Source organism: Scyliorhinus torazame, chromosome 4 (assembly GCF_047496885.1).
Source record: "Scyliorhinus torazame isolate Kashiwa2021f chromosome 4, sScyTor2.1, whole genome shotgun sequence".
Classification (NCBI taxonomy): domain Eukaryota; kingdom Metazoa; phylum Chordata; class Chondrichthyes; order Carcharhiniformes; family Scyliorhinidae; genus Scyliorhinus; species Scyliorhinus torazame.
In genome coordinates, this window is record NC_092710.1 from 141,202,079 (window position 1) to 141,217,623 (window position 15,545).

General features: G+C 49.0%; 1 protein-coding gene across 11 annotated transcripts in view; it reads right to left on the minus strand.

Moving 5' to 3' along the window:
* The window catches only part of LOC140410506 (myelin transcription factor 1-like protein), a 676,895-nt gene that overhangs the window by 40,042 nt on the left and 621,308 nt on the right, over positions 1 to 15,545 (minus strand). For all 11 annotated transcript variants that reach the window (XM_072498671.1, XM_072498674.1, XM_072498670.1 and 8 more), the window contains one exon: positions 12,202 to 12,293. In XM_072498671.1, the coding sequence (XP_072354772.1) occupies positions 12,202 to 12,293 (92 nt within the window). The remainder of the gene's footprint in view (positions 1 to 12,201; positions 12,294 to 15,545) is intronic.

The following is a 15,545-nucleotide window of genomic DNA, read 5'->3' on the forward strand; positions in this document are numbered from 1 at the left end:
AAATTGGCTTGGCAACCGAGACCAAAGGGTGGTTGTGGAGGGTTGTTTTTCAAACTGGAGGCCTGTGACCAGCGGTGTGCCTCAGGGATCGGTGCTGGATCCACTGTTATTTGTTATATAAAAAATGATTTGGATGAGAATGTCGGAGGCATGGTTAGTAAGTTTGCAGATGACACCAAGATTGGTTGCACAGTGAATAGTGAAGAAGGTTATATAAGATTGCAACATGATCTTGGCCAGTGGTCCGATGAATGGCAGATGGAATTTAATTTGGATAAATGTAGGTGCTGCATTTTGGTAGATCAAATCAGGGCAGGACCTACTCAGTTAATGGCAAGGAATTGTGGAGAGTTACAGAACAAAGAGATCAAGGAGTACAGGTTCATAGTTCCTTTAAGGTGGCATCACAGGTGGACAGGGTGGTGAAGAAGGCATTCAGCATGCTAGGTTTTATTGGTCAGACTATTGAATACAGGAGTTGAGACGTCTTGTTGAAGTTGTGCAAGACATTGGCAAGACCAGAGGTGGACTACTGTGTTCAGTTCTGGTCACCCTATTATAGGAAGGATATTATTAAACTAGAAATAGTGCAGAGGATATTTACGAGGATGCTACCAGGACTTAATGGTCTGAGTTACAAGGAGAGGCTGGATAGGCTGGACTTTTTTCCTGGAGTGCAGGAGGCTTAGGGGTGAACTAATAGTGGTCTATAAAATAATGAGGAGCATAGATAAGGTAGATAGTCAACATCTTTTCCCAAAGGTAGAAGAGTGTAGAACTAGAGCTAAGAGGTTTAAGGTGCGAGGGGAGAGACCCAAAAGAGACTAGAGGGGAAATTTCTTCACACAGAGGATGGTGAGCATCTGGAACGGGCTGCCAGAGGCAGTGGTAGAGGCGGGTACAATTTTGTCTTTTAAAAAGCAGTTAGACAGTTATATGGGCAGGGTGGGTATAGAGGAATATGGGCCAAATGCGGGCAAGTGGGACTAGCTTAGTGATAGAATGTGGGCGGCAGGGACAAGTTGGGCAGAAGGGCCTGTTTCCATGCTGTAAACATCTATGACTCTAACTACCATGATTCTAACTACTTAGACTACTTTAACAATGTTATACACAACCATCGCTTCCATTTACCGGTTCAGCTCACTTGGCTAGATGGCTGGTTTGTCTTGTAGAGCAAGGCCAGCAGCTCGGGTTCAGTTCCCATACAGGTCGACGTTATTCATGAAGACTCCATCACTGAGAATATTGAGGATGAAAGATTGGTCCTGCCTTATGCCCCTTCTCAACTACCAACTTATTCAGATTCTGCTATCTGGCACAAGGAACAAGCTGCTGATGGTGTGACCATGGACCTCTTGCTTCTGCCCAACTCTCTTTTCTCACACCAACCTGTGTGTTTTCTTACCCTCAGATTGATTGTTCCAATTTAAATAATTCTAGCAGCAAGGGTTTTGTGGGTTTAAATTAAGCAAGGCTATTTATTATCACATGCTTGCCCTGGAGGTTTAAAAACGCAATTGTCTTGTACAGAAGAAACATCAGGGGCAGGATTCTCCGACCACCCGCCGGGTCGGAGAATCGCCGGGGGCTGGCATGAATACCGCGCCCACCAGTTACCGAATTCTCCGGCACCGGATATTCGGCGGGGGCGGGAATCGCGCCGCGCCGGTCGGCGAGCCCCCCCCCCCGGCGATTCTCTGGTCCGCGATGGGTCGAAGTCCCACTGCTGGAATGCCTGTCCCGCCGTCGAGGATCAAACCACCTCTCTTCCCGGCGGGACAAGGCGGCTCCGGGGTCGTGGGGGGGTGCGGGACGATCTGGCCCCGAGGGATGCCCCCACGGTGGCCTGGCCCGCAATCGGGGCCCACCGATCCGTGGACGGGCCTGTGACGCGGGGGCACTCTTTTCCCTCCGCCTCGGCCACAGTCTTCACCATGGCCGACGCGGAAGAGACACCTCCCCTGCGCATGCGCGGGGATGACGTCAGCAGCCGCTGACGCTCCTGCGAATGCGCCTACTTCCGCTGCCCGGCGAAGTCCTTTCGGCCCCGGCTGGCATGGAACCAAAGGCCTTTCCCGCCGGCTGGCAGCATGCCAACCACACCGGCGCGGGACTAGCCCCTCAAGGTGAGGGCTTGGCCCCTAAAGGTGCAGAGAAATTCGCACCTTTTGGGAGGCCCGACGCCAAAGTGGTTCATGCCACTCCATCTCGCCGGGACCCCCCGCCCCGCCGGGTAGGGGAGAAACCCGCCCCATATCTTGCAAATATCATGTGCTTTATATATTAAACTGGTATACTGTAAAACTTAGAAAATGCCAATAAAAATATTTTTTTTTAAAAAGTATAGTCTTGGGATAGAAGAAGGAGATGACAAATATTAACTAGCCAGTAGGAGGTAACGAGCCTCCGAATATAAACCTTTATGTAGACGCGATTGGAAATCAAACAATGTTCTGTGTACGTGATCAACAAAGTATAAATAAGGTGAGGTTTTTGGCAGAGTGCTGTATTAAGGTCTCTAAGACACTGCTCTCCCTGTATGCTCGAATAAACAATTGTGACCTGTATAGAAAAAAACCGCAATGGTCGGGATTCTCCGATCCAGGTTTGCTCCGCCACTGCTACCAGCGAGAACGGAGAATTTGGCACTCAGCCGAAACTCCATTCACTACAGAGGGACTGGAGAATCCCACCGTTGTGAACGGATGGAGAATTCCGCCCGTACATCTTACTCATTCGACTCTCCCACACACATAAGCTTAGATACAGTTGAGGGAAAAGACAATGGGCTGATCCTCTGTTCTGGAGATTAAGTGCTGCCGGCAGAGTTGAATCGCAGGAACTGCGCACTCCCACTGGGACCACTGGCCAGGAGATATTCAGGACATGCAAATAGACTAGCACACTGCCCACATGCAGCCCGAGCGATTCTCAGCCACCCTGGCATTTAATTTGCTGGGGCAGGTATTCTCGTTCAGAGCCTGAAAAACTGGAGGAGCTTTTAAGCCCTCCACTCGCCATAGACTGTCATCCAAGGAAGATGGTTACATGAAGATCTGCTCCAAGGTTTCAGGGGTCGGAAGTCAACTTTTGCACCAGCAGTCTGATCTGCTTCTAACCTCTGTCTCATGGGTGTGAAGCATGGGCTACGAGTGGGCGGAGTGGGGGGGGGGGAGGCGCCCATGACAGATGAACGTTCTGCATGGTTATGCCCATACAGAGAAGTAGCAGGACATGGTGGCAGTGATGCGCTCACAATTACCACAAAGACGAGAGTAGTGGAATAATTGAGGCTTTATTGAGCAAAGATGTTGTGCCTCCTGTAGCTGGAACCAGAATTACACGGGCCTCACGTGGCTGGCTATGAGGAAGGTGGCGGTGCCCCTGGGTCGCATATGGGGGGTGCAGGCCTGGAAACAGCGGCGACAGACCGGGCCTGGCAAGCAGAAACACTGGGCGGGATTCTTCACTCCCACGCCGAAGTGGCCACACCGTCGTGAACGCTGTTGAGGTTCACGACGGCGCGGAACGGCCCCGGTCCCGACCGATTCAGGCCCTGACAATGGGCCAGTATCGGGGCCGCGTCACCTATACGCACCAGGCCTTGTCGCCCGCGTAAAAGCGGCGCCGCATAGATGACGCGGCCGGCGCCGCATAACGGACGTCATCCACGCATGCGCGGGTTGGCCGGCGCCAACCCACGCATGCGTGGTTGCCGTCCTCTCTAAGTCCGCCCCGCAAGAAGATGGGGGACGGATCTTGCGGGGCCGCGGAAGGAAGGAGGTCCTCCTTCAGAGAGGACGGCCCGACGATCGGTGGGCACCGATCGCCGGTCACCCCACATTCCAGGTGAAGCCCGGTGCAGGATCCCCCCTCGCCCCCCCCACAGGCTGCCCCCCCCCCCCAGGGTTCACGCACTGCCCACGACTGCAGCGACCAGGTGTGGACGGCGCCGGGGGGAACCCGCCGTTTTGGCCTGGCCGCTCGGCCCACCTGGGCCTCAGAATAGCGGGGGTGCCGGAGAATCGTCATTTTTGGTGTCTCCGGCGATTCTCTGGCCTGCGGCCCGCGAAACTCGACCGAGCCATTCCCGCCGCTCGGGAGAATTGCGGGAGGGCGTCGGACCGGCGTCCCCGGAAATTTTGGCGGCCCAAGCGATTCTCCCAACCGGCGTGGGAGTGGAGAATCGCGCCCACAGTGTCCCTTCTTTCCACATCCGTTGCAGGTCGCGCTCCGCGCCAGGCAGCGCTGCCTGGGGTGTTCCTTCTGCCCGCAAAAATAGCAGGCTTGCAGTGAGCTGGAGTCAGCAGCTGGTGGGGTCCATGATGCACATGAGGGTGCTGCGCGGTCAGGGGCGTACGACTGGACGTCATGGGAGGCCACTTCTAATGAGTTAGCGAGCTGCCTCGTTCCCGCAAGACCAAGCGTACCCCCTTCCAGTAGGCACTGCCGGAAGTACGCAGACCTCATGCCCATAACGAAGGCGTCTCGAATTAAAAGTTCTGTGTGCTGGATTGCCAAAACTGCCTGGCAGTCACAGTTCCTCCCCAGGATGTGCAGGGCACGCCAAAAATTGTCCAGGGACTCCCCGTGGAGTTGCTGCCTCGTGGACAGGTGGTGCCTGGTGGATAGTTGATTGACTGGTCAAACGTAATGTCCCTTCAGGAGCTCCATCGCTTCGGAGTAAGTGGGCGCATCCCAGATGAGACGAAAAATGTCAGGGCTCACCCGTGAATAAAGGACTTGGAGCTTCTGCGAGTCTGAGGGTTCTTCAACGGATGTTCGGAGGTAGCTTTCGAAGCAGGCTAGCCAATGGTCAAAAGCGGACGTAGCGTTGGCTGCTTGAGGGCTCAGCTGCAGGCGATCAGGCTTGATGCGAAGATCCATTGTTTTAGAACAACAAAGAACAAAGAAAAGTACAGCACAGAAACAGGCCCTTTGCCCCTCCAAGCCCATACCGACCATGCTGCCAGACTAAACTACAATCTTCTACACTTCCTGGGTCCGTATCCCTCTATTCCCATCCTATTCATGTATTTGTCAAGATGCCCCTTAAATGTCACTATCGTCCCTGCTTCCACCACCTCCACTGGTAGCGAGTTCCAGGCACCCACTACCCTCTGTGTAAAAAACTTGCCTCGTACATCTACTCTAAACCTTGCCCCTCGCACCTTAAACCTATGCCCCCTAGTAATTGACCCCTCTACCTTGGGGAAAAGCCTCTGACTATCCACTCTGTCTATGCCCCTCATAATTTTGTAGACCTCTATCAGGTCGCCCCTCAACCTCCGTCGTTCCAGTGAGAACAAACCGAGTTTATTCAACCGCTCCTCATAGCTAATGCCCTCCATACCAGGCAACATTCTGGTAAATCTCTTCTGCACCCTCTCTAAAGCCTCCACATCCTTCTGGTAGTGTGGCGACCAGAATTGAACACTATACTCCAAGTGTGGCCCAACTAAGGTTCTATACAGTTGCAACATGACTTGCCAATTCTTATACTCAATGACCCGGCCAATGAAGGCAAGCATGCCGTATGCCTTCTTGACTACCTTCTCCACCTGTGTTGCACCTTTCAGTGACCTGTGGACCTGTACACCTCGATCTCTCTGACTTTCAATACTCTTGAGGGTTCTATCATTCACTGTATATTCCCTGCCAGCATGAGATCTTCCAAAATGCATTACCTCACATTTGTCCGGATTAAACTTCATCTGCCATCTCTCCGCCCAAGTCTCCAAACAATCTAAATCCTGCTGTATCCTCTGACAGTCCTCATCGCTATCCACAATTCCACCAACCTTTGTGTCGTCTGCAAACTTACTAATCAGACCAGTTACATTTTCCTCCAAATCATTTATATATACTACAAACAGCAAAGGTCCCAGCACTGATCCCTACAGAACAGCACTAGTCACAGCCTTCCAATTAGAAAAGCATCCTTCCATTGCTACTCTCTGCCTTCTATGACCTAGCCGGTTCTGTATCCACCTTACCAGCTCACCCCTGATCCCGTGTGACTTCACCTTTTGTACTAGTCTACCATGAGGGACCTTGTCAAAGGCCTTACTGAAGTCCATATAGACAACATCCACTGCCCTACCTGCATCAACCATCTTTGTGACCTCTTCAAAAAACTCTATCAAGTTAGTGAGACACGACCTCCCCTTCACAAAACCATGCTGCCTCTCACTAATACGTCCATTTTCTTCCAAATGGGAGTAGATCCTGTCTCAAAGAATTCTCTCCAGTAATTTCTCTACCACTGATGTAAGGCTCACCGGCTTGTATTTCCCTGGATTATCCTTGCTACCCTTCTTAAACAGAGGAACAACAGTGGCTATTCTCCAGCCCTCCGGGACATCACCTGAAGACAGTGAGGATCCAAAGATTTCTGTCAAGGCCTCAGTAATTTCCTCTCTAGCCTCCTTCAGTATTCTGGGGTAGATCCCATCAGGCCCTGGGGATTTATCTACCTTAATATTTTTCAAGACGCTCAACACCTCGTCTTTTTGGATCTCAATGTGACCCAGGCTATCTACACACCCTTCTCCAGACTCAACATCTACCAATTCCCTCTCTTTGGTGACTACTGATGCAAAGTATTCATTTAGTATCTCGCCCATTTCCTCTGGCTCCACACATAGATTCCCTTGCCTATCCTTCAGTGGTGTGGAGATGCCGGCGTTGGACTGGGGTGAGCACAGTAAGAAGTTTTACAACACCAGGTTAAAGTCCAACAGGTTTGTTTCGATGTCACTAGCTTTCGGAGTGCTGCTCCTTCCTCGGGTGAATGAAGAGGTATGTTCCAGAAACACATATATAGACAGATTCAAGGATGCCAGACAATGCTTGGAATGCGAGCATGAGCAGGTGATTAAATCTTTACAGATCCAGAGATGGGGTAACCCCAGGTTAAAGAGGTGTGAATTGTGTCAAGCCAGGACAGTTGGTAGGATTTCGCAGGCCAGATGGTGGGGGATGAATGTAATGCGACATGAATCCCAGGTCCCGGTTGAGGCCGCACTCATGTGTGCGGAACGTGGCTATAAGCTTCTGCTCGGCGATTCTGCGTTGTCGCGCGTCCTGAAGGCCGCCTTGGAGAACGCTTACCCGAAGATCAGAGGCTGAATGCCCTTGACTGCTGAAGTGTTCCCCGACTGGAAGGGAACATTCCTGCCTGGTGAATGTCGCACGATGTCCGTTCATTCGTTGTCGCAGCGTCTGCATGGTCTCGCCAATGTACCACGCTTTGGGACATCCTTGCCTGCAGCGTATGAGGTAGACAACGTTGGCCGAGTCACACGAGTATGTACCGTGTACCTGATGGGTGGTGTTCTCACATGTAATGGTGGTATCCATGTCGATGATCTGGCACGTCTTGCAGAGATTGCCATGGCAGGGTTGTGTGGTGTCGTGGTCACTGTTCTGAAGGCTGGGTAGTTTGCTGCAAACAATGGTTTGTTTGAGGTTGCGCGGTTGTTTGAAGGCAAGTAGTGGGGGTGTGGGGATCCTTCAGTGGGCCAACCCTTTCCCTGGCTACCCTCTTGCTTTTTATGTACGTGTAAAAAGCCTTGGGATTTTCCATAACCCTATTTGCCAATGACTTTTCATGACCCCTTCTAGCCCTCCTGACTCCTTGCTTAAGTTCCTTCCTACTTTCATAGAATTTACAGTGCATAAGGAGGCCATTCGGCCCATCGCGTCTGCACCGGCTCTTGGAAAGAGCACCCTACCCAAGGTCAACACCTCCACCCTATGCCTATAACCCAGTAACCCCACCCAACACTAAGGGCAATTTGGGACACTAAGGGCAATTTCTCATGGCCAATCCACCTAACCTGCACATCTTTGGACTGTGGGAGAAAACCGGAGCACCCGGAGTAAACCCACGCACACACAGGGAGGATGTGCAGACTCCGCACAGACAGTGACCCAAGCCGGAATCGAACCTGGGACCCTGGAGCTGTGAAGCAATTGTGCTATCCACAATGCTACCGTCCTTATATTCCACACAGGCTTCGTCTGGTACCAGCCTTTTAGCCCTGACAAATGCCTCCTTTTTCTTTTTGTCGAGGCCTACAATATCTCTCGTTATCCAAGGTTCCTGAAAATTGCCGTATTTATCCTTCTTCCTCACAGGAACATGCCGGTCCTGAATTCCTTTCAACTGACACTTGAAAGCCTCCCACATGCCAGATGTTGATTTACCCTCAAACATCCGCCCCCAATCTATGTTCTTCAGTTCCCATCTAATATTGTTATAATTAGCCTTCCCCCAATTTAGCACATTCACCCTAGGACCACTCTTATCCTTGTCCACCAGCACTTTAAAACTTACTGAATTGTGGTCACTGTTCCCGAAATGCTTCCCTACTGAAACTTCTACCACCTGGCCGGGCTCATTCCCCAATACCAGGTCCAGTGCCGCCCCTTCCCTAGTTGGACTGTCTACATATTGTTTTAAGAAGCCCTCCTGGATGCTCCTTACCAACTCTACCCCGTCTAAGCCCTGGCACTAAGTGAGTCCCAGTCAATATTGGGGAAGTTGAATTCTCCCATCACAACAACCCTCTTGTTTTTACTCTTTTCCAAAATCTGTCTACCTATCTGCTCCTCTATCTCCCGCTGGCTGTTGGGAGGCCTGTAGTAAACCCCCAACATTGTGACTGCACCCTTCTTATTCCTGATCTCTACCCATATAGCCTCACTGCGCTCTGAGGTGTCCTCCCGTAGTACAGCTGTGATATTCTCCCTAACCAGTAGCGCAACTCCGCCACCCCTTTTACATCCCCCTCTATCCCGCCTGAAACATCTAAATCTTGGAACGTTTAGCTGCCAATCCTGCCCTTCCCTCAACCAGGTCTCTGTAATGGCAACAACATCATAGTTCCAAGTACTAATCCAAGCTCTACGTTCATCTGCCTTACCCGTATTACTTCTTGCATTAAAACATATGCACTTCAGGCCACCAGACCCGCTGTGTTCAGCAACGTCACCCTGTCTGCTATGCCTCAGAGCCATACTGGCCCTATTCCCTAGTTCTCCCTCAATGCTCTCACCTTCTGACCTATTGCTCCGGTACCCACCCCCCTGCTATACTAGTTTAAACCCTCCCGTGTGACACTAGCAAACCTCGCGGCCGGGATATTTATGCCTCTCCAGTTTAGATGCAACCCGTCCTTCTTATATAGGTCACACCTGCCCCGGAAGAGTTCCCAGTGGTCCAGATAACGGAAACCCTCCCTCCTACACCAGCTGTTTAGCCACGTGTTTAGCTGCTCTATCTTCCTATTTCTAGCCTCACTGGCACGTGGCACAGGGAGTAATCCCGAGATTACAACCCTAGAGGTCCTGTCTTTTAACTTTCTGCCTAACTCCCTGAACTCCTGCTGCAGGACCTCATGCCCCTTCCTGCCTATGTCGTTAGTACCAATATGTACAACGACCTCTGCCTGTTTGCCCTCCCCCTTCAGGATGCCCTCTACCCGTTCAGAGACATCCTGGACCCTGGCACCAGGGAGGAAACATACCATCCTGGAGTCTCTTTCACGTCCACAGTAGCGCCTATCTGTGCCCCTGACCAAAGAGTCCCCTATGACTATTGCTCTTCTGCGCTTTGACCCTCCCTTCTGAACATCAGAGCCAGCCGTGGTGCCGCTGCGCTGGCTGCTGCTGTTTTCCCCTGATAGGCTAGCCCCCTGACTGTATGCAAAGGGATATACCTGTTTGAGAGGTGAACAACCACAGGGGATTCCTGTCTTTGCTCAATAAATTGATGCGCTATCAATTACCACAAAGACGAGAGTAGTGGAATAATCGATGCTTTATTGAGCAAAGATGTTGTGCCTCCTTTAGCTGGAACCAGAATGGGTGCAGCACCGGTGAGCACACACATTTATACACTGCCTACTGGGTGGAGCCAGCAGGCAGGGATTTACCCATGTACCTCTAGCAGAGTTCATCTCACAAAATGAGTCATCATCATGCATCCTGCTGACATGACCCGCTGATGTTACCAATCCAGGACCAGCACCCTGTGGTGATGCAGGTTTGAGCCTCGGAGGGGGACCTGTGATTGTGGAAGGTGAGGAGAAAGGTGGATGAAGGACTAAGGGAGAGGTAAGGGTGGAAGGACTAAGGGAGAGGGAAGGGTGAGAGATTTAGGGGAAGGTGGATTCTGTGGGGGTTGTGAAATAATGGGGGTGTGGGGGCGGGGGGGAGGAAAGAGGTGGGACAGGGTGGTGAAGCTGCCAGTGGCCTGGCCTAGTTGGTAAATCGGGAGGTGATGAGGTTGTCCCATGTGTGGCAGCCTTGGATCACACGTTAGGCGGCCTAAGTGCCAGCGCAGGTTCCACACCCTGATCCTCCAGGACACTATGCTCGTCCCCTTTGTCAGATGAGACCTCCTCCAGCATGTCACCCCGTTGGTACCGATGTTATGAAAGATGTAGCAGGCCACCATGAGGCTCGATATCCTCCAAGCGCTGTATTGAAGTGCTCCACCAAAGCGGTCCAGGCATCGGATGTACTTCTTGAGCATGCCAAAGCACTGTTCGATGATGCTCCTGGTTACTGTAAGGGCTTCGTCGTAGCGGTTCTCCACGTTGGTCTGGGGCTCCCACACAGGCGTCATTAGCCATGGTTTCAGGAGGTAACCCTTGTCGCCAACGTCTCACCTGCCGGGGCACCTTGAAGATGGATTGCAGTTGGGTTGGCGGTTTCCGAAGGAACTCTGTCCCTGAGTAGCTGCTTGTTGAAATTTTAGAATAGACCAATATTGACTTCCTTATTGTGTGGTTTTTACAATTTCAAAATCCCTTTTCCAAAAAAGGGATGGTGTCTATTGATTGCGCCTCCTGTGTTATCGTTTGACACTTTGAAATTAATCCATTCTAGGTTCGGATGAGTGGCCATCATAATACAATGGAAGGTCAATGGAATTAATTTGCATTTAAGGGCGGCATAGTGGCGCAGCGGTTAGCACTGCTGCCGATGGCGCTCAGGACCCGGGTTCCATCCCTCCCCCCAGTCACTGGCTGTGTGAAGTTTGCTTATTCTCCCCGTGCCTGCGTGAACCTCATCCACACAACCCAAAGATGTGCAGATTAGGTGGATTGGCCTCGCTATATTGCCCCTTAACTGGAAAAAAATAATTGGGTCCTCTAAATTTATTTGAAAAAAATAATTTATTCACATTCATCTTACACAGATTGAGTCGAAATGCTGCTTTTGCGGTGAAACAGAAAGATGAGCTTGCTGGAATGTTATACTTCTTTTGTTGATGGTCCATTCTTAAACAGAGGGATGTGTAAAAGCTCCAGATGGCTGTGAATGTCCATGTTTAATTAGGTATTTGTTTGAGACTCAGGACTGTCTGGAGCTTAGAAGCCAAAAGGTCACATGATTTGCAGTGGCCATTTTAATAGACTGTGTTCAAAATCTTTTAAAAGCGTTGATAGACAGTTCATAATATACTGGAACATGACAATTGTATTACTTCCCCATAATTTATTTTAAAATGTTTTCAAATATATGATCCAACTGATAAGAAGGGTTGAGTCTACTTTCCATTTTAGGATCACTGTATCTATGAAGGTTAGTTTCAGTACTTCATATCATCACTCTTGTGTAATATAAAGTCATTTTACCAAGTGTTATTTTCAATGAACATTTGAGCTGTAATTTATTAGTATTTAAAACAAATTTCCAATTAAGGGACAATTTAGCGTGGCAATTCACCTACCCTGCACATCTTTGGCTTGTGGGGACGAGACCCACGCAGACACGGGGAGAATGTGCAAACTCCACACGATCAGTGACCCGGGGCTGGGATCGAACGCAGGTCCTCGCCGTTGTGACGCAGCAGTGCTAACCACTGCACCAGCGTACTGCCCCACTTTTGAGCTATAATAACCTTCGTATGTCATTCTGTAACATCAACAAATCATTTCATGCCTGTTTCCCTCCACTTTTTCAAAAATGTCATGAATCATAAACTTGTTGATTAATTGAGTTATTTTGAAAGAGAAACCGTTTAATTTGAGCACATTATATGTGGCCAGCTGCCAAGGGAGCACAAACCTATCTTTAGTGTCTCTACAGGTTGCATGAGAAGATGTGTGACAAATTCATTTAAGCAAATCTGCTTGAAATCATATATTGGGTTATTGTGCAAGATAGGTGAAGTCTGTTTACCATTACTGGCTCGTTGTTTTATCGTCAACATCTCCTCTCCTGACAACCTTGCTTTCTTCATTGCAGACGTTGCTCTCGGACATCCTGACAGGCTGGATTCAAGAAAATACAGGGAAGTGAAACAAATTAAATTAACAAAATTATAAAAATGGGCCCTAAAACATTTACTCAAATGATCATTTTCATTCAGCATCTATTAATTAAGTTGTAATATTGACGATATCTAAAATATAATTAGACACAAAATTTATCAAATGTAAAACAGGAAATTACTTGTTTTCATAACTGCATGCCGAATAATAACATAATTGTGACAGATTGACATCTGAATGAGAATATTTGGGCGGAGGAACCCCTGCTGACCGAAGCACATCAGATAGCTGCAGGCGGTTCCTGGCCACAGCTGCAGCTACAAGCTGTGCTGCGGACGGGGGTTACCCTCCACACTGATGACCTGACAGTGGTGCCCACAGTCTATGTTAAGTTACATTTTTGCAGTGTTCAGAGGTTCTCTCCTAGATCAGCAGCATTCTCCTCTCCTGGTGGGGTTGCCCGCTGCTTCTTATTGGCTCTCCCACCTGGAGACGCCCACCTACCCGTCATCTTGAATTGGCCGGGGCCCCCCAAAAGTGGCCTTTTGATTGAACAGCTTTGGTAAGATTGCGCAGGCGGGCAGACCTCTAAAACTATTGAGGTCGGGACTTGGAAAATGGTTCCGACCGCTGATGAAAGGCTAAGGTGTGAATATTCCACATTTTGTCTTCTAAAATGCAAAATTATCATAAATTAGTTTTGTCTTGATCAGATATTTAGAGAGCTGGAGTTCCAATAGGTGAATTTTTTTTACAGACTGAGCATTAGAAGGGTACAATTAATTTAAAATGAGATTCCAATCACATATATTTGAGCGATATCGTACATAAATTGAAACAATGACTATTGTACACTTGCTGAATGTTTCTGCGCACGTCTAAATCCCTTCATCATCCAGGTTTGGATATGAACAAAATATATCTGACAGTTCTAACTTGAACATACACTTGTTTGAATGTTCTTTCCATATGATAACAATACAAATTGCCAGATATATAATTAGCACTGCAGAAACAGATCAGACAAGAAAATAGTTTAGTTGTCATATGGTTAATAATTAGCTTAACATTGCCACATCCTTCATTCAAAATTATACTTCAGAATTGGTCAGAGCATAGTCTTAAATGTTGTTCTTCTGCAGGTTAGTCAAGAATTTTCTGAAGAAATTATGGTGTATGAGTCATACACCATGTCAGCAATAGGCAAATCATCCAGGAACTTGTGGTTAGGGCGAGATGCTGCCAATTTAGCCAATCAACCTCTCTCGCTCAGAAGGCAAAAAATTAAAAGTAGGCAGTCTTATTCCTTCAGGTAGTAAATTGTTGTGGGAGATTTTTTCAAATGTAAAATTTAAAGATTTGTTTTCTTTCTTTTCTGTTTCATCGAAGATTGCAGCACAGAAGGCCGCAACTTAGTCCATTGATTCTGTGCTGGCTTTCTCGAAGAGCAATATATTTTGCCCCACTTGCCAGCTCTTTCCTCAGTTTATTCCCTGGTAGTGATATGTGTAATGGTTAAAATATTTCATCCCTTTTGAATACTGGTTACTTTAGACTTTCGTTGTAAAATCATGTTTTATTTCAACAATAATTTTTGAATTTAACAGCTGGAAACCCCTGATGCATTTTAAAAAAAGACTAAGGACGCAAATTAAATCCTTCATTCCAACCGGCACACCTCCCGCTATTACCAGAGAATGGCAGGAGACCCCCCTAAACTGGGTTCACGTCGGGCACCAAACAGAGAATGGTAATTTAAATATGCTCAGCCCATTCAAAGCTGAGTGGCCCGGCTTCTGTGTTTCAACATCCCCTCACCGAGAGGCCAGTGTGAATCAGTACTGGTTTCCAAAAATCAAAACCAGGTATGATGCCCATTCTGGGTGGCTTTGAGGCCATTGAAATCCTCATGTGGTTGGGGACAGGACAGGGAAGTGCCCTGGCTCAGCCTCCTGGTACCATGGCATTGCCCCAGCACCCTGGAAATGCCAACCTGTTATTATCGAGTTGACACTGTCAAAGTGCCGGAGGCAGAGCCAGAGTGCCAAGGGCCACTGCCAAGGAGCGAAGCCTAAGCAGAGTCATGACCATAAAAGAGGACCTGAAGGGAGTGCATGGAGGAGATGGAGCCTGAATGGTGGTGCTGAAAGGGGGTGCCCTCGGCAACCCCAATAGCAAGGTAGCAGGGTATCTTTCACTTGGGGTGGGAGTCGCCAATGCTGGTGAGGGTCGATGGGACAGGGGGAGGCACACGTATGCCTGCGTGGTATGAAGGGTGAGGGGGTTACAGACCTTTAGTGATTTGGTGGGAGGTTGCCTCTCTGGGGTGAAGAATTGGGGGTGTTGCCCATGTTTGCCGGGGGGGAGGGTGTCACGATGTCTGTGGTTAGGGAGTGTGGGGGACCTTCAACTTAACTTTGAGATCAGGGCACCATTTAATATTGGCGCCATGATATCCTAGGAGCCGGTCTTGCCAGCATCTTTACATCCGCACTCGCGAAAAAATTCTGGCCGGAATTGTCTGTATGTTCATGTTGGTGCGAATCTCCAAACCCGCCTGCAGTGAATGGAGTTTGGGCTGAGCCCCAAATTCTCCATTCTCGCTGGCAGCAGTGGTGGGGCGAATCCAGATCGGAGAATCCAGCCTTTATGTGTGGGAGAAATCACCAGGAATCTCCCCAAGCTCAAAAAAAAATGACTACATTTGGGTGGATTTCAATGGGAATCGCACCAGAACAGCCAGCAGGATTCTCACTTATTTTCCCACCCAAAATTACTGTCATTTTTTTTAGGAGGATCGCTCCCGAAGCATATATTCCAATGACTTGGGATCACAGTCAAAGATGGCTGCATATTTGCATTACTGTACCATCTACACTCAAGAATTACTGAAACGAAAACGATCTATCTGCAAAGCTGCAGCAGGAACAATTGCCTTGAAAGAATGGGGACATCGCCTATCGTATTTAAAAAAATATATTTTTTATGGGATGTGGGTTTTTCTGGCTAGGCAGCATTTGTTGCGCATCTCTAATTGCCCTTGACAAGGTGGTGGTGAGCTGCCTTCTTGAACCACTGCAGTCCCTGTGCTGTAGGTACACTCACAGTGCTATTAGGGGGGGAGTTCCAGGATTTTAACCCTGCGACAATGAAGGAACGACAATATATTTCCAAGTCAGGATGGTGAGTGACTTGGAGAAGAACTTCCAGATAGTTGTGTTCCCATCTGTTTGCTGCCCTTGTCCTTCTAGA